Consider the following 24,616-nt stretch of genomic DNA (forward strand, 5'->3'; position numbering starts at 1 on the left):
AAGAAATGGGAAGACAGTACTCCAGGGGCAAAAGAGCGCAAGACGTGGAAAAACATCACCTGATCAGATGAATCCAGATTTCTGTTGCACCGTGCTGATGGGAGGTCAGAATTTGCCACAAGCAGCATAAATCGATGACCCCTTCCTGCCAGCTGTTTAGAGAATGTCGGCACCTCCATGTAATTTGCAGCAAGTACAAAACACTTTCTTGTCCGCATGGGCCAATATTTCTGCAGAACAGTTACAACACCTAGTAGAATCTATGCCACAATGACTTGCTTTTGGTTTTGAAGGCCAACGGAGGTCCAGCGCGCCTCTTAATGGGGGTCTCTAATAAAGTGGCCAGTCAGTGCATACTGTGAAGCTGAAGGCTCCGTTACTTAATTGATGCAATCCCTTCCCTACGGTTGCTATGATGATTATACTCTTTCAGTTTGCCTGATATAATATCGTGTTGATTAGTTCATTGACTGCAGCATTTCCCGGTATGCTGGGAATGGCCTGAAGAACAATGTGGTGTATTGAACAATTTCCAGGAAACCGAGTCATCTGTGATCTGCTGGACATCACAGATTATATAAGTAATGGCCCAGTTTCTATGACTACCTAAGACGTAAGCGCTACAGAGAGCGTAATGAGGAATATTTTACTTTATAAACTTTGAAAACTGTGCTAATCTTAATTGATCCATGTAGTTAGACAAATGTAACATTACTTTATATATCTGAATTAATAAAAACAATGAACCTCATTAAAAGGGTGTTTTAAGTAGAAGTATTTGTCACCTGTCCACCGGATCAGTGCTAGATTAATGGGGTCCCTATGGGGGGCTGTTTGAGTCTGAGCACCTGGTCCCCCCCCCCCCCCCCATCCACAAGACCACAGTTAGAATGAGTGTAAATGGATAGGCAGTCGAGCATGTGCTGCTCCATTCAAAGCGTAAGGCCACTCCCACATACGCATTTATACTGCGATTTTGAGCTGCGGTTTTGAATGCGTGTCACAGCGTTTGACAGCGCTTTTTAACACACCACCTCATTGTGATCGGGACGCCACAATAATTGCGGTAAAAAGAGACCGGTGTGAGAGCGGCCTAAGCCACTGACAGAAACAGACGAGTGCTTCTGACAGGAATAGCCCTTTAACCCCTTCCCGCTATAGGACGTGTATTTACGTCCTGCAGCATCTGGGTATGTATGAAGAGCGATATCGGGGGTATGCCCTCTCTTCATACAGCGCGGACACCGGCTGTTTATTACAGCCGGCGGCAACCGCTGCGATAAGCCGCACCCCTCAGCAGAGCCGTTAACCCTTTAAATGCCGGTGCTAATTCTGACAGCAGCATTTAAATCCCTTGAACGATGTTCGGGGGTCTCGCACGGTTCCCACGCGATAAGATCGCACGGAGCCATGCGGGTGTCGTGATAGCCGGGGGGCCTTCTGAAAGGCCCCAGTGCTGTCTTTAGCAGAATGCCTTTCAAGCCATCCCCGTGGGGAGGCTTGATAGACCGCCTGCCCAATAGCAGTGTGATGTAATGCTATGGTATTACATCATACGGCTGGGGCGGTCAAAGCATTGCAAGTTGTTGTCCCCTCTGGGGACTAGAAAGAAGAGCAATAAAGTTTTACTATTTATTAAAAAAAAAAAGTGATAAGTTAAAAAAACCTTTTTGCGATATTTCCAATAAAATAATCTAAATAATAAAACCAAAATACATATTTGCTATTTCTGCGTCTGTAAAAGTCTGATCTATCAAAGTAATGCATTATTTACCCCGCACGGTGAGCGTCGTTCAAAAAAATAAATGCCAGAAATGTGCTTTTTTTGGTCACCCTGTTTGCAAGAAAAAAATGTAACAAAAAGCGATCAAAGAGTCGTATGGGGGAGGAAAAAATGAAAATGGGGGAAAAACAAAAGGGCCGCATCATTAAGGGGTTAAAGGAAATGTGTCCTCAAAAGCTTGATTTTTACAATAGTTCCCTTTATATGTTAAGTCAAAATTCTGTCCTTCCAGCTGAGGCAGAGGGGGTTGCAGTACCTACAGTTGTTCTTCTCTGCTGCCCCTCCGATCCGCCGGTTTCAGGCCTTGTTTTTGGCAATCCAAGATGGCTGCAGCAATTTTATAACTTAATGCTCACTTTGCAGTGCTCTCTGAATGGCTAGTGCTGGTCGTGTGACCAGCTGTGTTCAATCAGAGAGCAGGTGTAGTCCATTAGTAGTTGGATTACCAATGCACTATTAGGAAGACTGAAGATTCTGTTGGCCATCTTGGAAGACCAAGAACAGTATGAGGAACTTTCAGATTAGATGGATGGCAGAGAGGAATAACTGCAGGCAATATACCCTCCACCTCTCTGTCCTGGGAAAGCATTTTGTCCTAAAACCAGAGGGTTGAGATATAGATATAGATAGAGAGAGATATATATTATACATTTATTTATTTTAAAGAATTGTTCTGTATTTTTTTTAAAAATGCTTTGTTTTTCACACTGACTGCTAAACCTAATAGCCTGGCACTTCCGGTTTTGTAGACATTTGTTTCAGCAGTCATCTCATTACCATCACAGTCAAGATTAGAATGACAGGTACCACTTTATATATCAGTAACCCAGGATCCACTATTCTCAATAGGTGATGATCACAGCTCACCTCCTCTCCTCCCTGCACAATGACCTCTGCACAGATCACACAGCATCCCCATCGCATGCTTTCGTGGATGTCAATGGATCCCCTCTTGTCCATTGTGTCTATGGCCCATGAGGCAGTTGTGAGGTACAACCTTAAATTCTGTTAATTGTATCTCAAGCAAAATGCCCCCCCCCCCAGTCATGTACAGACTATAAAACAAATTTTTAAAAACTACCATTTATAAAGTAAAAAACATATTTGAAAAACTGGAAAATGTTTCACTATCTGATATCAATTAGTAAAAAAAAATATAGTTGACCCTTTAACATATACCTCCAATTATCCACTTAAAAGCTTTATGGGCTGATTTACATATACCTGGCCCTCCAGTCTTTTTTTTCCCCGTCCTGTGTAGTACAAGAATGGAGAGGGAAATTTGATGACTTGTTTTCCTACAGGAGACCGTTTGGTGTCTGGTGGCATTAGTCTTGCTAGTGGATTTTTCCCTGAGCCATACAGAAAAAAAAAGTTGACTGTTTCTCTGTCTTGTGGAGACTGGACAGGTGCGCAACGTTGACATCGGTTGTGTCCAGCTCAAGGTAAATAAAAAAAAAACCTGTCCACACACCAGGAAATTAAATCTGAAGGCCATGGCTGCAAAAATTACAGAAACGCATGCTTCAGCACTCATACACATTTAATATCTGAATAAAATTGCACAACAATGGTTTATACTAAATGTATAAAGATGCAAGGTTATTAGTGCATATTTTGATTAAAGCATGTGGGCCCATACGCCATGTCCAGGTGAACCATTATTGGGCGGGTTAGGTACTAGCCTCAAAAATACACTATTTTTAGGGCAAAAAGGAATAAAAGTGGATAACCAAAAATGAGAGAACCTAGGTGTAGATAGGGGGCTTGGGAAAACAATGCATTTTCAGATTCAGTGGACTTTTTCCTAATACTTGTGTAAACCTTTGCTTGCTTATTTCATGTCTTCATTGCCTTCTGCTGAACTTTGTAGAAGTTCTTCCTCCTTAAATGATGCTGATGGTTCCTTAATTTGACATCCTGCTTCATTAATTACACCACAATTTTAAAAACAACTTGAAATTCTTGCTCCAACTTTCCTCTTTACACATAATTCGACTGGCAGCAGGGTGGAGTTACCAGCCAATTATGGGCTGTAGCCAACTGTGAACAAGCAAACAGAAATGTAATTTCCCATTGACTGCACATAGTCCTGGCAGTACATCTGAACAGTTTTTGACCTTACTCCATCCCAGTGTCATTATTCCTTTCTGCTTTGTATCCATCTTCCCGTGCCTGTCAACAGCATCCAACTCACCCTGACCAGGATGGCTTACATTGGCTTATTTGATAAACAAAAGTTAGAACTCAAAGTAATAGTCATCTAAATTGTATAAAACAATACAATTATGGAAAAATGGAGGAAATCAACTTTCACAGATGTAGCAGGATGGTTCTCGACTTCCAGGGAAGAGTGATGAAGTCAATTATAGTTCCATGGGGATTAATGGGTTTTTTTTCTCTTGCGGAGAGCTCCACAAGGGTGTAGGGAGTCTTATAGGCCATGCAATGCTCCTTGGGGAAAAAAAAGCTATGCAAAAGAGTGTTGGAAAAGTTGGATATTGAATTGCAGAGTAGATGCCCTTTTCAATGAGTGGCACTGTGGGGAATTATTCTATCACTTATTTGCCAAGTTGGTTGTAGATATATTAATAATGGTAACAGTAATTTTGCTGAATTTATAGGTCATCAGAAGACATTCTTTATTAAGCTTAGGCTAGGCTCATGTCTGTGTTGGAGGCTTAGTTTCGTGCTTCCGTTGCAGACTGCATCATATTTGGCAAAAAAAATAGTGCAGCATGCAGCAGAGTGACAGAACCTGATGGACCCCATTATGAGTCAACAGCCCTGTTGAGCACAATTGGTGTTCATCATGTGACTGAACCGGCATAGTGTCTTTCTGCTCCTATGACTGAATAGGAAGACAGAAATGAGAATTAACATGTGAACGCAGCCTAAAGGTCCCTTCACACAGCTCGGCTTGAGCCATGTAACAAATACAGACTGAGATTGGCACTCATTTATCTTTAACCCTTTGCAATCCAATTTTGGATTCAGGGTTTCCTAGGGGCTTTCTCTTTCTGCCATTTTACAATGGCGCTATGTGCTGGCTAGAGCCAGTACTGCAGTATGGGACATGCTGGAGAGGCCTCCGACAACAAAGCGACCAGTAATATACAGTAAGAATACCCTGCTGGACGTCTTCCGACGTCGGGGCTGTACAGGCTTCAATCAGAATGTTCGAAGACGTCAGACAGTGAATTGGAAAGGGTTAAATAATCACGGATTTTTAATGCTTTTTCAATAAAGAAGTCATTATATATTATGGAAGTGCAGGAATTTCTCTCTTATGTGTAAACTATTGATGGCCTAGTCGGTCTACGAGGGTCACCTATCCAGAGTTTACTACAATTGGAACTTTGTAATACCTAGCCAGGCCACTGTAGTGAGAGCAAAGCTGCATGCACAAATGCACCAGCCCTGCTAACAGCCAAGCAGCAAGGGTTCCAGGTGGTGCACCTCCACCGGTCCACTGTTGATGGCCTGTGCACAAGTGCACTAGCCCAGCGAACAGCCGATTGGCGAGGGTTCCAGGTGGTGCCCCTATACGGGGCCACTGTTGATGGCATATCTTCAAGATAGACCATCAGTAGTTTACAGCTGGACAATCTCTTTAAGGGTGAAGAATGTGCAATTCCTTATACACCACTCTCTAGTTTAGCCTTTAGCAACCCAGTGGGGCCATTTCTTCTTCGGTTCTCCTTACAGCAGTGTGTATCTTAACTACCTATTTCCTACAGTTTTGATAATGTGCAAATCTTGCCCCTAAAAACCAAATCTCCTAAATAGTTTTTAGGTTCAGGATTAGCAATCCAGGCAGTGAAACGGAAAGTTAGTCTTTTTTACAGTTTTTCTTTTTTAAAAATGCAAAACCTTAACTATGAAATTGCGGTTCATTAAGCGGCTCAATCTTCTGACACTTTCATTTGATGGCCTGCTGGTTTGACAGAGGAAAGCCAAATATTCCTAATACAGTGCTATATTCATTTTCCACGTTGTGCATCTGTATGCATAAACCTGCTCAAGTCAAGTAAGGATTTCCTGCGCTCGCAAACATAAAACTTTTTTACTTGAATAAGCACAGAGACAGCTTTGTTTCCCATTGGGTATTGCTTGTACAGGTCAGATTGTGAATGCTTAGTCACCATAGCTTTCAAACCATAAGCTTTTAGCCAGAAATCTGTCTCATTGCTTAACAAACCAAGTTCTTAAGGCCTTTAATAGCTGCATCCTATTCCAAGAGGCTGAGGAGCCCGTGAAGGCCTTGAGAATTCCGTTCTGTATTAGTTTTTTTTGCACCAAACCTCCTAATCTCAATTTATCTGCTTCCTGCCCTGTGTCTACTAGACCTCGCCATCCAGCGCCATTATATTCTTTTCACGGACAATGAATACAGGCTGCTAATCTTTACAATCTCCTGCCTTTTCTTATCACACGACTATGACGATAATGAAAATACGTTACTGGTGGATAATAGTACAGGGCTTTCCAGCGGCATACTGGCATGAAGTAGGGACATCGCTCGCGAAGCACTAACTCAATAAAAACTAGATCGTTGTTGGCAGTTCTTGACATTTTTGGTGTGGTCCATCAACAGTCTAATGTCTACAGGGCTATCAGACTCTTCTATGACATCAGTATGACTATTGTTTCCCTAAATATGCTGCATGAGAAGTTTCGAGCTGCTGCACTTATTTTTCCACCTACTTGGATGTTTTTCCGAGTCTTACCAAAGCATGCCCTGAATAATAGCAGGAGGAATCTTTACGTGTAATGGCTTGCAGTAAGATCATGTATGCGGAGGTGTGCTGTATACATATTTAGAAGACAACCCCCAAACTACTCCTCCAAACATCAATTTCTTAATCTGGAAGCTGTAGGGGAGGGGCACAGCTCTGCGGTACAACCTCACCTGTCGGAGGTCATTGTGCCTTGCTATTATGATATATCAGCACTGAAAGCATTCACCCACATCTGTTATTTGGAGTGGTTGGGCTACACGTTCACATATGTACTCATATTTGTGTTTTCATATAAGAACTGGAAAACAGAAGCAACAATAGGGCCAGATCTGTCCCATGTTGGACACAGTCAGTGCTTGACAAACCCCATTGACTATAATGGGGTCTGTTGGGTTTCTGTCATCTTGACAGCTTTTTTTTTTTACAAAATCTACTACAAATGGAACCACAGATGCAGATGTGAACCTAGCCTTACACTTTTCTTTTAATCTTTTGTGGATTAGCATTTTATTCTAGATTAAATCCTAGAGTTTTTAACGTAACTTTTCCAGACTGTTTGGTAGGATGCTAGAATTTCATGAACGTCATACTAATGGGTGTTCCGTAAAGGGAAACCAAAATGGAGAAATGAATGGAGAAATAACACAACAGAAACGTCTATGTACACAAGAGCATATGTACCATAGAGGCAGACCATGCAGCTTTTTTAGGGCCCATGGAGAGAGGGGGTCCAGCGATGTTTGGTTCAATCCTATCTCCAGAAGAACTGAATTGCTCGAAAACAAGGCAGTTAAGAAATGTCTTAAGGGTCATGGAAAGGGAGTGGAACAAACACCAGACACTTCTGTCCTGGGTGACAAAATCCAGTGCCTTAATAAAGGGCCCATTTTTTTTTACTTTGCTCTGGGGACCCCTCTTTTCATTGTACACCATAGTATGTACAGGCCGAATGTTGCAAGGGAGAAGTTTTGCTTGGTCTCCAGAGCAATGGGAATGATTTATGGTGCAGCAAGCTGGCTTCCATTTAGAGACCAGGGCAGCTTAATTCTTTCTTCCTTTACCAAAAATCTATTATTTATAAGAGGTAGCACTGGATGGGGCTGTTCTAAGCCTGATTTTACATTTTTTTAAAATATTGGACATTATCAGATGAGGGGCCATTTCTTTGATGGGAACATGGATAGTACACGCTTGTTGTAATTATTGGTAATTCCCACCTTTCTCAATTTTATGTCCTATCCATTGAATGTGCTTTAGTAATTAAGTGACATGTAAGATGTTTGTGTTTCTAGTATTTTGATATGATTGTATGATCATATGATTTCTACTCTATTACTGACTATATGTACTTGTGTTTGTGTGGCATGTAGCTAGCAGCGTTTATATAAGTATAGAGTGTTAGGAACATGGCAAGAAGTGAGAAATACAGGAGGAGCCTCACAACTTGGTTAAGGCATTTTTACTATATAAGGTCGGTGCTCATTTTTCTTTTTCAACTTCAAATTGTAATCTCTAGTGTGACTTCAACGTTCTCCCTCCCTCCATTGCTAAATTCCCCCGCCGGACGAAGAATAAGTATCACAAGCAGATGCCAAGAGCTTGCCTGCGTCATCCACAGCACTTTGTAAATATTCTGTTCATAGGGCTGCTAACAAGCCATCATTTATCACCTCCCCGGTGAAGTGTAACATGAGAGCCGTCCTAGCTGAGGAAAGTCACGTTCAAACCCTTCCAGTGTCACACAGGCCAGTAGCGCGTTACTCACTAATTCGAGGGGTTTAAATGACCACTCTAGAGTCTTGACCTTTTAGTAGCAAATGAGAAGCATTCCCCAGGCTGTGGGGTCCATTTCTGAGCGGTTGGTTGGTTAAATCTTACCAATTACTTGGACGTAAGGAGAGAACAGACCAACTTGTAAGTTTCAAGGGGTCTATCAGGATCTGGGGGGAAAAAAGTATTTGCTTAATAAAGCTTCTACTGCTCCATTCCCGGGCTCCAGAGGTCCTCACCAGTTTGTATTGATTTATCCTGCATGTTGGTGCATGGCACCTCATCACTGCAGCCATACACTGTTGGTCTTACTGTACATGGTAGCGCCATCGATGAGTCCGGTGACTGGCGGTAGCAGTCATGTGTATGTACAATATGGCATGTCAGAACTGCAGGAAAACTGCAAAGACCAGCGGGAACCACCAGGGGTTCACGGGATTTATCGGGTGAGGAATGAGTAGTTTTTCTTTTTTTTTTTTGTGCTAAAGTTATAATTTTATCCTTTATCCATAAAAGTATGTTCACACAGCGGCATTCACTTTAGAAAAATATCGTTGTGTATTTAATGTGGATGCAAACATGGAATTTGCCCCGTCAAATGGCAACATCCACATGCAGAATTTTTATAGCGAAATCTAAAGACGTGGCTTGTCACTTCTTTCTGCCATTGAAAAGGCAAATTCCACATGCAGATCCATGTGGAAATTCACTTAAAAAAGACATGGATTTTAGAGGCGGAATTTTCGTGAAATTTCACAATAAATTCGCCATGTGATTAGGGGGAGGAAACTCTGTGGAATATTTGGCAAATTCCACAGCCCTTTCGCTTGAAAACCCCTGTTAAGATCCGCACCTATGGTATTTGCAGCTGATTTCAGTAGCTACCTTGCTCCCCCTCACCTCGGAATACATGGCGCTGTCAGCATATTTTGGCACAGTCCCCTCGGCAGCCAATAGTGAGCCTCTGGTCAGGTGATTTCACTTTAGCATCCATTAATCACACAGTGAGTTCACCCTGCGGGATTCACTGGGAATTGTTATACAGTGAACACCACCATGTGACAGGCAAGGTCAGGGCAGTTCCATAAAATCCTGGCATGTGTATATATACAACGTGGATGGTATATAAAATAAAGCAAATACAATATGACACTCTTCATAACACCTGCAATCACTGCACGGCCTATCGAAGTGCCCCCTACTCAAACTAATATATCCCTAAGGCTACAATCATACGCAGCACTGTCTTATTAAAGCACACTGCCAGTATTCCTATAGCCGTGACTTGTATCCCTTGGGGCACATGGACCCCAGGTTGATAACCTAGAGCCTAGGTGAGAACTTGTGGCCTTTTTTCCTATTGACCATAGTTTTTCTTGTGTACATAAACCACTACAACCAAAGTGGATGTGTTACCCAGAGCTGCCAGATTTCAACTCAAATTTGTATATTTGAGGTTAAAAATTAAAAGCAATAATCGATTCTGTTGAATGATTACCTTTTGCACTAAATTAATGACTATGTTGCACTATTCTCCACTTCTCCTGCCGCGTCTCCAGCTCTACCACTGGTTGCACAAGCACTTTCTGGGAGCCATATTCCTGAAGTCCTAGAAGTGATGCCCCTCCTAGTGTGACTGAAGGAGGAGGTTCACCCCAAAATGCGTATCCTATGCTGGTTTTTAATATACTCACTAAAAGAGAAGTTTGATAATATATCCTACCGTCCCACTGTGTTTCTGGAGAGTTGCGCCTATTCACCAGCCTTTTCTCTCTATAACTTTTCACAATATAGTAGTGCGCAGTTCTAAAAAAAAAAAAAGATATATATATATATATATATATATATATATATATATATATATATATATATATATATATATATATCTCAAACCATAGAACCCGGTCTGTCCTATTTGTGGGCGTGGCATAAAATGGCCCAGAAATCAAATTTCGTATTGACTAATGCAGTTTAGTAATCAAGCCTGGTTCCCCTTCATTTGCTTCCACTGAACCAAGCATCACCCTAGGGCTCTATACGTAGTGATCTAGGCGGAGGATGAACTTATAGATTTTGCACAGGGCCTGACAACTTTAACAGGACCCCTAACTATAATGCTTCATTTAAAGTACTGGGCTCCTTATATGGGGAAGAGAGACCTTATGGGCCCAGGCACGACTGCATCCTTTGCACCCACTATAGTTGCACCACGGAATCTAGGTCACTGATCTAGCACGTGGCGGTGTTATGACCATTTCATACTAGCTTTATGTATGTAGCTCATTAAACCTATTCTTGACCTATAAACTAGCCGCACTGCTGTAGCTCTGAGCTCCTGTGCAATGCAGAAAACGTTTTCTGATGGGTGACGGGACGCACTTGCATTATTATGTGCAGTATAAGTTTCCAAAGTATAGTTTGCTCTGATATGCCCGGTTATGTATAAATATACACAGACCTATTAGCCGGTCTGATAATAAGCGAGGGCTTATTCACATAGGCTTTTTCGGTTCATGAAACACAGACCGATTTCATGTATGTGTATGTTTCGTTCGTTTTAATGCTTACATGAGCATTTTTATGTCTGTGGGCCAGTTTTTTACGCATGCACAGGGCAAAAAAAAAAAAACACAATTAATATAATTTTTTTTGTCTTTACTCTCTGCTGGCAACATTAGTAAAAAGAATAAAAACTGTAACATCCTTGCTAGCTGCATTTTTTTTAACACTCCCATAGACTTTCGTGGCCAATTTTGGGTCCATGAATGCAGAACAAAATAGGACATGCTACGATTGTTGCTTTTTTGCAAACCAATTTACTTTCATGGGCCCATGGGCTGTCTGGAATCAGTCTGCAAAAAATACGGATAGCATATGCCCGGAAAATCAACCAGTGGGACTGGGCCCTCAACGACATACCCTATAAATGTGCCAATACTTATGTGCTGTGTGTCTGTACCTTTTATACAACCCTATTAAAGGTAGGTTGTCATAACCCCGTCAGCTTCCAGCAACTATAAAGCCAATGTTATTGCAATTAAACCATATTGATGCATGTAGTCGTGAATGGGGATCTGTCACATATATATTGTTTTATGGGGGATCGGGTTCCTATATAATTGAAAAAGGGAATGCATTCTCAGCGATTCATATGCACAACTGATTCCTTAGAGCGTCTAATATAGCGTTCCCCCCGGCGGCAGCAGCAGCGGGGTTAATGGCTCGGTGAAATCTGCTTTGTGTATGTGCTGGAGGAATGCAGGTGCATATACCCCTGGGTCTGAGTAATGACTCCACAACATACTGGGACATTTAGCAGAGATTATTCCCGCACTGACGTGCTTGCCTGTATCACTCAACCAGCTCATTAGGAACAGCTCAGAGGAGGTTTGAAGGTCAGAAGCCTCCAATAAGAAAATGATTGTAATTAGGAGCTCTGCTGAAAGTAACATTTAGCCTGAAATCCCCAGTTCCTTCTAGAACCCTACAACGTGCCTATTATTACTTCTTCTCCCCTCGCAAACGGCTCTCTTAATCCAGACGCGTGTTGTGAATTTCCACACTCCTGCCTGTCTTTGTCCGTCTAGAACGGGCATGTGAAGCTGAAAATGCAGTCCGTCAAATCCAGATTTTTTTTTTTAAGGTGCACTAAAAATGGGAATATCCCAAAACCCGTGCTGAAGCAGACAATAGATTTCTTGCTAATAGACGAATAATCCTATATTCATTATCCTCCTCTAATAAGACCTGACATGCCAGGATAGTCCACTGTGATGAAAACCAGCTTCCCACAAATTTCTTCTGCTTGTGCCAGATATCATTTTCATCTCCTTTACCCGCATCGGAATTTCATATTGTGTTTTTTTTTTTTTCTTCTAAGATTTAAGAGCCATGAAAATATATATTTTTTTAACTCCATAAGTTTTTGGGCAGATGCAATTACATCCATGTTTTTTTCGGAAACAATCGGATTGGTATTTATGGCCAATTTTATTTCTAGATACATTGGCTGTCTGTGCTGTAATGGGTTTACGAAACTTTGTTATAGCTAGGGCTACACTGTAAAGTTTGGCTATGACACACACTGCACTTTCTTCCTTGCATGCTATGTAAGCGAATATGGTCATGTTGCGACTCGTAAGTTGCTGCGACTACAAGAAATTCGAAACTGCTGGATTTTTTGTGATCGTCATATTACAGTAATAGAATCATAGAGCTGGAAGGGACCTCCAGGGTCATCGGGTCCAACACTCTGCTCAGTGCAGGATTCACTAAATCATCCCAGACAGATATTTGTCTAGCCTTTGTTTGAACACTTCCATTGAAGCAGAACTCACCATCTCCTGTGGCAACCTGTTCCACTCATTGATTACCCTCACTATTTAATATCTAATCTGTGTCTCCTCCCTTTCAGTTTCATCCCATTGCTTCTAGTCTTTCCTTGTACAAATGAGAATAAGGTTGATCTCTCTGCACTGGGACAATAAGGCTGCCTGTCCATGGGCGGGTTTTCATTGCGTTCCCCACGGCGATAATCCGGCTGCGGGGAACGCAGTAAAAGCTCTCCATAGCGTTGCTATGGAGAACGCTTCCCCTCCTTCCTGTCCACGAGCAGAGAATCACTGCGATTGTCCGCTCGCGGCCGGCAAATTGCAGCATGCTGCGATTTGCCACGGTCCTCCACGGTGAGCCTATCTGTCAGATAGGCTGACCGGCGAAGATCCGTCTGCTGGCTCCTGCTCCCGGGCGGCGGCTCCCGTGGCGTGGGTACGCCGCAGGATACTGCAACACCCGTGGACAGGCAGCCTTAGTCATGGCAACTTAAGGGCTCAGTCACACGGGCGCATCCGACCGCCGATGCGCCTGTGTTACTACACAAAGAATACGGCCACACTGCAGGTGGGGACGAATCTCCACACCGCCGGAAGAAAGAACACATGACCGGCAATGTAGCCGATCTGGTTGTTCTTTCTTCCGGCGGTGCAGAAAGTCGTCTACACCTGCAGTGCGGCTGTCTTATCATGCATTGACGCGGGCGTATCGGTGCCCGGATGCACCTGTGTGACTGAGCCCTAAAAGGCACAAGGGACTACATGAATTTTCATTAGGCTGTATTTACACGTGTGACTGCAGTATCGGTGGAAGAGTGCAATGCGGTTTTTTTGCAGTGTTCAAATAAAATCACGCTGTAGTAGAAAAATGTTAAAAGTCGTTTAGGAGTCGCATGTTCTTTTTAACACTCCCATAAGGAATAATGGGCAAATAGGACATATTGCAACTTTTCTGTCTCACTGATACAGATGCATAACATGAGCCCATAGGTGCGATCTTACAGATCTGGAATATAACGGTATGCGTGTAACTACAGAAACCATTCATGGATTATTAATTAACACCATATTGAGGGCTGTCCAAATGCTTAAGTAGAGCAGTTGGATACCTTTTACCCTTCTGGGTCTTGGATGCAAGTAGTCAGTGAAACATTTATTAGTTGTCATTAAATGACATCAGCTTTAGTAAATATGTTTTTCTCACTGACAACACTAGTCCTGCTTTCTAGCGAGTCCATGTGACTCTGTCATGCCTTGAGGCATGGGCGCAGTTTGCATGTGGTTCCTTGGTTGTCAAAATAGTTTTCATTGCCAATTCTAAAAAGTGTTATGAACAACAATTTACCGGAACGGAGAATGTCGGTGATAATATTCGTTTTGAAATGTCAATAGACACTCATAAAAAAAGAAAGTTACATTTTGAACCAAAATTGTGGAATCTTTTGAGATTCATCCGCATACATATTCATTCTTCTTTCTGCCTTTATACCTGGAAGATCCATTTAAAAGTAAATCCATCACCTGCTCAGACTACAGTTACCGCCTTCCTGAACTGAATTACGTTTTCGGAGACTCGGGCCAATATCAATTCTCTGAGAATTAATACTGCATGAATAAAACCCAAGTCTCATGAATATTAGCACATCAATGCCTTATTTTATGACTCTCATTACTTGGAAAAGGGGGCTATAGGGCCACCTTACCCTTGTAAGAGATAATTGCTGTGGAATTTATGGTGACGGCTGCATTATCTTTATATTATTTCTAAGATTATGGTTTAATTAACTGTCTGTAATTACCATTGTAACTAGAGCAAGCTAGCAATGTTACCCCCTAATTATGTATCTTCTGCTGGCAATTAATCTGTATTACAAGATATCTGTTTATGTATAGGTTTGTTAATTACTCTCAGAATTATTAACAGCGCACTGGTCAAGAAGGGTTACAATTCTATGGTTCTTCCGACATTTCTTTCAGATGATGAACACCAATGGTTTCGTCTTCGGTTTTGGTAATTCCTAATAGAGGTTGAACGTGTGCCACTGACAGAGTTAGAGGTTGCCCAGTTGTAAACTAATCGGCTAACCTTCAGAATGGTCATCAATCGTAGATTGGTGGGGATCCATCACTTGGGCCTCCCTCAATAAGCTGGTGTGCTTGTACACTAAGCTGATATCTGCAGGAAGCAGACTGCTCCGTTCCCACTGCAGTGGCCAGGCTTGGTATTGCAGGCAAAGTTCCCATTGAAATGAATGGTCTGTAATACCACGCTTAGTCACTGCAGTGGCTGCTTCCTGAAGAAATCAGGAAGTTCAGTGCACAAGAGAACCACTAATCTAGGGAGATTCCAGGTTACAGATCCCCACCAGTCTACTACTGATGACCTATCCTGGGGATATGCCCTTGATCATTTAATTTACAACTGAACAGCCCCTTTAATGGGATTTACCCAAGAGCGATACTTATCACTCATCCAGTGGGTAGGTGATAACCATTGGGAGCTCCACTGATTTGGGGAAAATGGGAATGACTGCCTGCTTACACATGCCGGTCGTCCTTCAGTTTCTGCATGCATAAACTGAACGGCAAACGATAACAAAATTTTGATTTCCATTTGTTTTATATGTGAAGTTGCGAAGTGGTGTCCCTTCCTCTTCCGGTTTCGGTACTTGCTGTTCATTGGTGAAAACTTTACTCAACTGTGTCATTGGAGGAACAATGCCAATTTACATGCAGATCCGCACTAAAACCTGCAATGCAACCAACCCTTGCAGAAAGACTTGGGTATTTGGTTTTTATGTCACCGCTATGTTAAATTCTGCAGTGGATTTTCAGCTCAGTGTAGATGTAAATATCACTAAAACCCATTCATTTAGCTGGGATTTTAAAATGCTGCGGATTGAGCACCAGAAATTCCGCAGCATATCCATCCCGTGCGGACATGGCCTAAAGCTCAGTTTGCACTTTCTAGATACAGTGATAAGTAGAAGCTGCATAAGAAAAAACGTGGAATTTTTTAAAAAATTAAACCGCATTGCAAAAGTGATTTGTCAGCCCAAAATGCATGCAATTATTTTTTATTTTTGTTTAAGGGAAGTGAGATGATCAGAAAAAGCTATTTTGGAATTTATTTATTTTTTTTTATAGTTTTTAGTGTTTGATAAATACTGTAATATTTTATACTAAGGGTGGTTACAGATGTGGCAATACCAATTGTAAGTTTGGTTTGGTTTTTATCCTTTTTTTCCAATATTTAACGGGCTTGTGGGGGAAATGTCTTATTTCTTTTCTGTAAAAACCTTTTAGAAGCCAGAGTCAGCAATCCGCAGTAAACTGTGCAGAGAAGGGATTTATTTGACCAAGTTCTCATCATTTCAGTTTCCTTGGAAAAACCTCGTATGTGAAAATCAGAGAGCAAATATGCTTTCTGATTGATGAGGGAGGAGGGATGATGACATGAACAAAAAATGTCACCCCTTCCCTGGGACAGTGGGATATACGTGTATACAGAAGAATCGCAGATCTTCTCAGTTGCTGCTGGTCTCTCCTCTGCTTCCCTCTCTCCACCATACACACAAAAAAAATGACAGCTGTAAATTCAGTATTCCCTACTCCACTTCAAACCGCTATAAGGCCGGGCTCACACGAGCGTGCAGTAAGACGCTAAGGGTATAATGCAACGTTTTACCGCTATGTGAGCCAGCCTATCACTGTATATGGCAGCCTTTTTTTTTTCACTGCGCATGTAATTGCGCATGTACAGCGTTTATTATGCGCCCTTAGAGAACAATAGGGCTCAATTATATATAATACTGTGTTCTTTTTTTTTTTTTTATGCAATGTATATACGCAAGATTGAATGGATCAATGATTATCAATGTACTTCCATTGACTCCATTCACCACGTAATATGCTATAAACTGCTGGGGGTTAAACAAGTGACCCATATTTTGACATATTCCGCTAATAAGTTTTCTAGCACGATTTCTGTTGTGATAAGAATGTGAATCAGTCATATTTCCTGGAATGAAGAAGTTTGTTTTATTCCTGGAGAATTGCCAGACAAACACTTCTGTAATGGAAGGCGTCGCTTGTACGAGCCCGGTTAACTTGTTCTAAGTTATCACAAATAGGAATGCGTATTTTGTTTTACTTTCTAGTAAAGACACAAAATTTCAAGCAAAACAATAAGAACAAATTGACTGGTAGGAGAGCTGCATCTGCAATTACAAGTGCCGGCTTCTACACAGGGGTCGGAGCAGTAGTTTCAACTCTCATGCCAGTGTATTGCAGCACTGACAGCGGGTGCCCAATCAGCTGATCGGCCAATCAACTATTACTGACCTGTCCAGTTGACAGTGGCTGAAGCTCCATTTTTCTGGTACAAAGCTCCGAATCCCCTATGTAGAAATGGTTATAGGGGTTATATGGCTTCTAAAAATTGATAACCTATCCTCAAGATACTGCAAGCCATCAATAGCTGATTAGTGGGAGTCTATCATGCAGCACCGCTCATTGAGCGAGCTGTAGGTGCTGGTGCAAGCATTGGGGTCTCTTCAATGTTTACATGCGAGTACAATCCTGTTTATACCCAGAACACCATACTACTTATAGCCGCCGTTGTCAGTAGTGTAGCATTATGGCCAATGCTGCAGTGCTTGCACAAGCGCCACGGCTCCTTCGATCAGCTGGGTCCCCAGTGTTAGACTCCCACCGATCAGATATTGATGGCCTTTCCTGAGGGTAGGCTATCCATTTTTAAAAGCCCTTAAATGATAACATTTTGCTGCCCTCTGTCACCCATAGAGGGAGCTTATCCTGTACACATTGAAGGAGCATACCTTATACGCCTTGAGAAAGCTTACCCTATACATTTTTAAATCTAGTTGGACGGTCTTAAAGATTCCCCAGACTTATTATTCAGCAGTTACAGTGATCAATCTGGCGCATTTAAAGACTCTGTTCTCTCTAATTATTAGACCATATTGGTAAATCTGCCCCTGTGTGTCTATACCTCTTTTGCTATATATTATATACTGTACTGTGTTTTCCATCATATGATGCCCAAGTCGGAGGTCATCAATGAGCCTTGCCGCTGCCATGTCTGAATCATATTTAGGAATGTATGGCTTCATGTCACTTAAGGTATTTCAACTCTCTCGTCCGCAGATTACTTGGCGAACCATGGACGCCTCAGCGAGTCGGAAGCAAGGAGGAAGTTTTGGCAGATCCTTTCGGCTGTGGAATACTGCCACAATCACCACATTGTGCACCGAGATCTGAAAGCAGAAAATCTCCTGCTAGATAACCACATGAACATTAAGATAGCAGGTAACTGTCCCGGATACATTTCACTAGCTTACTTCCACAGCGTTCGAACTTTTTAATTTGCTAAATTTTCATGGCGGCATCTTGAGCGCTTGTACAGTCAATCTCATCTGCTTAATTTGGAAATTTTGAAGTATACACCTCTTACTTGACAAAAAAAACTTTTGTACTGCTATTTTACAATACATTAGACTTCTGTCTGCTTTACAAGATTCCCGTTTGTTACCGCTTTACTTGGAGTACAAAATAGCGCAGTCAACGACGTTATTCTATACTTCCAATAAAGCAGAAATAAACTGAAACCCTGTAAAACGGTGGCCAAAGAGGTGTCCTCTTCACAATACAAGTGACTGGCCCCATTTGTCTCCGTTCAGGGATTCCGTTATAGCGCAGTATTTAGCAGCTATCATGGAATCCCCCGGGCGAATCACGCAGCGTGTAATGTTGTGTGAATGCTCCCTGGCATTGTTAAGCGGTATTTCCAATCTTAACATAATAGTTCCCTTGGAGTTAGAACACTGTTCTAACCGCAGGAGTTGTTACAGAACAAGACGTGTTCTATTTGATATGATGACTTCAATAAGGACATTACCTTCAGTTCTGAAACGATAACATTTGCATACAAAGACGCTGCTTATACGGGAGTTATACATTGTTTCACAAGTACTACGAGTAATGCTAACCGAAAAGTAACTCTAAACTCTTCAGAGGAGCCTCCAACACACCCTGTGCTCTCTTCACAAGTGATTGTACAGTTTCTTAAAGGTAATCTGTCCGCTCAAACATACTTTTTAAACTGCTGGCTTCATGTTATAGAGCAGGAGGGGCTGAGCAGGACAGGAGAAAAATCACCCGAACAGGTACACAGCGCTCACCGGCCGGGCACTGGGTCAGATTCTGCTGCCGGATCCTACATGCGGAATCCAACCGAGCCGTGTGCATTTGGCCTAAGGCAGTGATTTGTTGATACGTTTTATCTACTTTGTTGTATCTGCTGCATTGGGATGACAAATATTGTGGTATGGTCTATTTAACACACCAGCTAATTGTAGCTTCAGCAATTCATGCAGCAGAGCTGGGCTTGGTCGTTTGGCCCAACACTTGATGACCTTCACCATGTAGCCGAGCTGCGAATAAAGCAAAATTGAGAACCGCTTTACCTATAGATGATTCAAGAAGACTTGTAAATAGACTTAAGGATTGCTAAATGCACACAGCTGAGTTCTGTGATGTCACCTCTCAACCTTTGATCTATATAATGTCATTAATCTATAGGAATTAGCAGACTAGAATGGGTTTAGGAAGTAAGCTAAGATTTGAAAGGGACAAACATACAAAAAGGTCTAGTCACATCATTTGCACATGAGAAAAAATAGCCATGCTAGGGACAGACATAGTTCTGGATTTTTGGGCAATATAGTCCAACCTAATATGTCTGTTTTACAAGAATGATGGATTGTATTCCGTTACACAGTAAATGTAAGTAAGATGTAGGAGTTTTCTACCTTTTTAAATTAACCTCTTCATACACTATCCTACCAAAAGGAATAGGCCAGCTGAGTAAGAATCTGAAGTAGTAGTTCTGTAGGCTTGTTAATACTTAATGGGGCTCCTCTGGCTCTTATGACATTGGTTACTCTCTGTGGCATACTTTCTACTAACATCTGATACATTTCAGCTGGTATTTCCCTCTATACATCCTGCAAAGGTCTGGCGAGTCTTCTTAAAGAAGATGGACGCTGTTCATATTTCCTAACCAGACGTTCCAGTTCGTCTATAGTGTTCAGGTTGGGACACTGTGCAGCCAGTTCAGTCGTGAAATATCAATGTCCTCAAACCAACTTAAAACAATGTTGGATTTGTGACAAGGCATGTTGTCTTGTTTGGAAGCATTACCACATTGTCTAGAATCTCAGGATACACCTCTGTGTTCATAGTTCTCGCCACAACTAACATACCAAGATCATGCCAAGTAAAATATCCCCAGACCATAATGGAACCTCCACCATACTTAACTGTTGGCACAGCACACTCGGGGCAAAAGGCGTTCCTCAGCCGTCCTCCACACCCAGGTACACCCATCTGATCTGAAGATGTAGTGTGATTTATCATTCCATAGAACGTTCCTCCATTGCTCACCTGTGCAATGATGATGCTCCATGCACCATTGTAGATGGCCCGGTACATTGCACTTTGTGATGGATGGCTGGGGTGCGGCTGCGTATCCCGTATATCCGATAATATGGAGTTTCCGTCACAAACTATAGCTGACCCCTCCGGGGTCTTCATCTTGTATAGCATGGTTTAGGACATGGGACATGCTAATTTAGACACAATCCATTCTACTGATAGGGGGTGTGCAAATACTTTATATATTATATGACAATGAGCTCGTCAGGCACTGCTGTTGCCGATCATGTGATAGATTTGGCACAAAAGTTAATGGGGCTTACATGTATATTTCATGTATGAAATCTGCGGCATGGAGGAATTCTGCCACATGAACATACACTTTGAAGTTAAAGGGGTTGTCCTAGAATTGATCCTAGGATGCCGTGTCCCCTATTTCTCACTGCACCCATCACAGTCAGGAGCAGCTTGAACAAACTAATGGCTGCCATACTAGTCAACTTTATGGAACTGCCCAAGAGAAGCAGAGTAGAGCACTCAGCTATTTCTGTAAGTCCCATAGACTTGCAGTTCACATGTTCAGCCAATGATGCATTCCAGCTCCTCCTCACTACATTAAATGAAAAGGGGGACTTTGAGCCCTCATCCTCATGATCTCCAACAGTCCCATAGAGATGAATGGAGCAGTAATGTGCATGCATGACCACTGCATCCATATTAACCAGCTATATTAGACAAGCAGTAGGCATAGGGGATGAGTTATGGGAATGAATTGACCTGCTATTGAGGTCACAATAATAGTCAATGTACTTAATGTACTTAGGCCTTTTATCATAGCTGCTGGACGTGTTGAGTGACTGATTTCTCATACGAGTACTCTTTATGTAGACTTTGTGCAGATGGATTTGCGTGTTACCGCAGTCTGTGTACACTGGCTTTCTGATCGTTAAGATCTTACCCAGCCTTTAGTGAATCTTACCATTTCCAAACTCTCAAGTAAAATGTATAAAGGCTTATAGAGTTTGCACGGTACCTTACGGCAGTTCACGGAGGGCACGCGGTTCCAACATATTCCGCAGCACTTAACAAATCAGAAGATACATGTAGCGATGAAGTTAGACCTATAGTCTAAAACTAATAAGCACATCGAACAATAGGGGTGAGGGCTTTCAATCACTGAGTTTGATGGAGCATGCAAAAACCTCTCTATGGTATCGGAAGCATACGGATGTACGGTAGAGGCCCCCCATGCATCTCTAATGAAGCTCTATTATGGCTCAATACCAAACTTATATGCAGCTACGGGTGAACTTAATGGGAAACGAGGATGGGAAAGTCACCCTAGTGGCAAACGCCAAGATTTTAGCTTTTGGCTAATTGTTGGTTTCCCTAGTATACTGGAATTGGATAGTGATAAAACTGCTGATTTGGTAATTACACATGAGCTTTAGGTAGCTACAGTATATCCACCATCTGTGTAAGGGGCGATAACTCATTTATTATGTATATAAAATAGCAAGTACAGCATAAAGTCTTTTCCCATGAATCACTGAGCACTGTGTGTTATATTCTACAGAAATAAAAATGTGGACAAAGGCACCTGGAATCCTTTGTTTAACCCTTTCTTTGATGCTTTGCACAGCCATTGAGTATTGCTTACGTCTTGTATGTCTTTGATTTTCATGCAACCTCTTATCTGACACTAATGTAACTTTTTTGTGTCTAGATAAGACTGGGTCGGAGACGAAAGTGTAATAGAAGGTTTTGCACCCATTGAAATCATTGAGAGCCATACCTTCTATTGTACATGTAACTCAAGCCCCACTGCAATGAGTACGGGGGCTGAGATCAGCTGATTGCTGGGAGTCACAAACAGTGGACCCCCACCGATCAACTATTGATGACACAACATGATGATAGGTCATCAATACAACCAGGGGTTAACCCTTTCCAATCCACTGTCTGACGTCTGAAGACATTATGATTTAAGGCTGTACAGCTCTGATGTTGGAAGACGTCCGTCGGGATTCTCTTACTGTATATTGCCAGCCTCTCTGCTGTTGGAGTCTTTCCAACGTGTGACCTCATGCAGTACTGGCTTTAGCCAGCATATAGCGCTGTTGTATAACAGCAGAAAAAGAGTAAGCCCCCTAGGAAAACCAGGATACAAATTGGATTGGAAAGGGTTAAATGCCCGAAATAGCGCTTTTAACATTAAACATTGAAGACTTTTCATGATTCACTGTCTAGTGTACGGGCTTGAGGAGGGCAGTTTATAAACCCAGTCGTACGAGGATTACCTGACAACCTACACTACAGTATGTAGCTAAATGACTTTGCATCCTGGCAACATGTTATCTGGGAGACCAAACAATGGCCATTTCTATTGAAAGACCAGCTCCATCTAGCCACAAAGCTAACGGCAGAGATGCGAAATAGCAAAGCAGCCACATAATGGGAATGCAATGCAAACTGTGCAATCGTCCAGCACAAAAAATATCCTGCAGATAAAGGTAGCAGCAACCAGTGCTTATGTACTTGGGAATATACCGCGAAATTCATTACAACCGGCATCTGATAATCCAGAAAGTCTGCTAATACAGCACTTGTTTAATGCAGTTCAGAATCCGTTTCTGTAGAAGACTAAGCAGAGATGATCCAAGGAGATTCTGCTCATCAAAAAAAAAAAAACGTTTTATGGTATGATATATTATGTTAAACGGGATTGATGACCTCCGAAGGCTAGGCCATCAATATCTTCCTGGGAACCCCCCTCAATCAGTTGTTTGAAAAGACTGTGGTAGTGCCTATGGTAGTATTGCAGCTCAGTCCCTTTCACTTAAATGGGACTGAGCTGTTGAAAGGCCACATGAAAAATGAACATGAGGTCGCTGAACTGAGAAGAGCTTGTAGCACTCTCCCAAATACTGTGACCTCTTGAAAAGGCTGATTTTTTTGGAGTCCCTGACAGAACACCCCACTGATCCGATATTGATTGCTTCACCTGCGGATAGATGTTCAATATCCTATTCCCAGAAAGCTCCTTTGACCTTTTTTTTAGTTTTCCCATGACTGTCCCGAATGCAATAATCAGGCTCCTTCAGGTTCTGTTGATGGCAGATGGCTATACCTGTGTAGCTCTATAATAATAATCTTTTTTGTTATAGCGCCAACATATTCCGCAGCGCTATCCTTCCTCTGTACTCTTATATAGCATATTGAAGTTAAAGAGAAGAGTGCTCTGCTGGAGATCCCTTTCTGTTAGCCATAGAGCGCCTACATCCGCAGTAATGGACTTGGAGCATCCATGTAGTATTACATTTCCCCTGCAGCAAAAGGACCTGCAATGATCCACTGATCACCAAAGTGGCTTGCTGTCATGAAGGGAATGTAGTTCCCAATGTTTAAATAATAAGTTCGTAACATGACCTCTCTAAGAATAAGCGATTTTTGTCTAGTTAGGAATTATCTATGGCCTATCCTCAGGACAGATACCTAGTTGGTACTGCAGGCTGAGTCCTATTGAAGTAAATGGGACGCAGCCTGCAGTACCAACCTGGGCAACTGCATCAAAACAGCTAGAAGTGGGGCGACCCCTCTAGTATTACAGAAGGGATTGATTCCCACCAACAGATGCATTCACATGTGGCTGTGTTCCACTCCGTTAGGCGCCATATTATAACAGACACTATAAGCATATATTCATCATTGCACTCCAAGCATGCTTGAAGCACTTCAACCATGCCATTGCATTGAGCATCTCTGGAGAGCATGCTCAGGCCATTCGTCATTACTGGGTCACACTTGGCTGAGGATGCTCAGTGTCTTTGCTGTGCTCCAGGAAATTTGTGGGTTGAAGGAACTGTGGTCCATTAGCGGGTATTGTTCCTCTTCCTGTCCTGCCCTGTAGCATGGCACACGGGCAGCACTCGGTGGTAAAACAATGCATTTCGCGTCCATTTTCTGGAGCATGAGCGCACTTCACTTGTCGAACTTGCTCGTTGTATCTCACAATACTCGGACAGTAACCCAAGAGTTCGATAAGGAATACGTCATGTATTCAGATCCTAGAGTAGACCCCATTTAATGTCGCACTTATGAGTCTCGTGAAATACTCCTCTTGCCAAAAAAGTAGAATCACATGATATCTTTGGGAATGTGTTGAAATAATTTGTTCTTTTGCTCTACTGACTCCATGCATGGTCTCATTAATTGTTGAACGAGCGTATGTAAGCAACACGTAGACATACTGTGTCCCGCTTTGTGCAGCTGCTCATGCATACAGCTGGATGTGAGTGAATCAAGGTGAAAGTGACTGCTTTCCTTTCGCAGCTCCCCCGATAGCTGGCTCTGCCTCACTGACGGACAGCTCGCTCGGCATTGACGTCAAGAACAGCTCATTAACATTCAGGGCATGAAATGGGTCAGATCTGACAATTAGCTGTCCCAATCTCTCTCCTACCTTCCCGTTATCAGCATCGTCTTCCCGCCCAATCATCCGCTACCTCGACATTACCATAATCACAAAGGGG

The 24,616-nt window shown here is 42.3% G+C and overlaps 1 protein-coding gene across 1 annotated transcript in view; it reads left to right on the forward strand.

The window, feature by feature from the left end:
• SIK2 (salt inducible kinase 2) overlaps window positions 1–24,616 on the forward strand; it is a 143,640-nt gene that overhangs the window by 65,514 nt on the left and 53,510 nt on the right. Inside the window, exon 5 of the mRNA XM_066606967.1 lies at window positions 17,796–17,957. Coding sequence (XP_066463064.1) covers window positions 17,796–17,957 — 162 coding nt within the window. The remainder of the gene's footprint in view (window positions 1–17,795; window positions 17,958–24,616) is intronic.

Source organism: Eleutherodactylus coqui, chromosome 6 (genome assembly GCF_035609145.1).
Source record: "Eleutherodactylus coqui strain aEleCoq1 chromosome 6, aEleCoq1.hap1, whole genome shotgun sequence".
Classification (NCBI taxonomy): domain Eukaryota; kingdom Metazoa; phylum Chordata; class Amphibia; order Anura; family Eleutherodactylidae; genus Eleutherodactylus; species Eleutherodactylus coqui.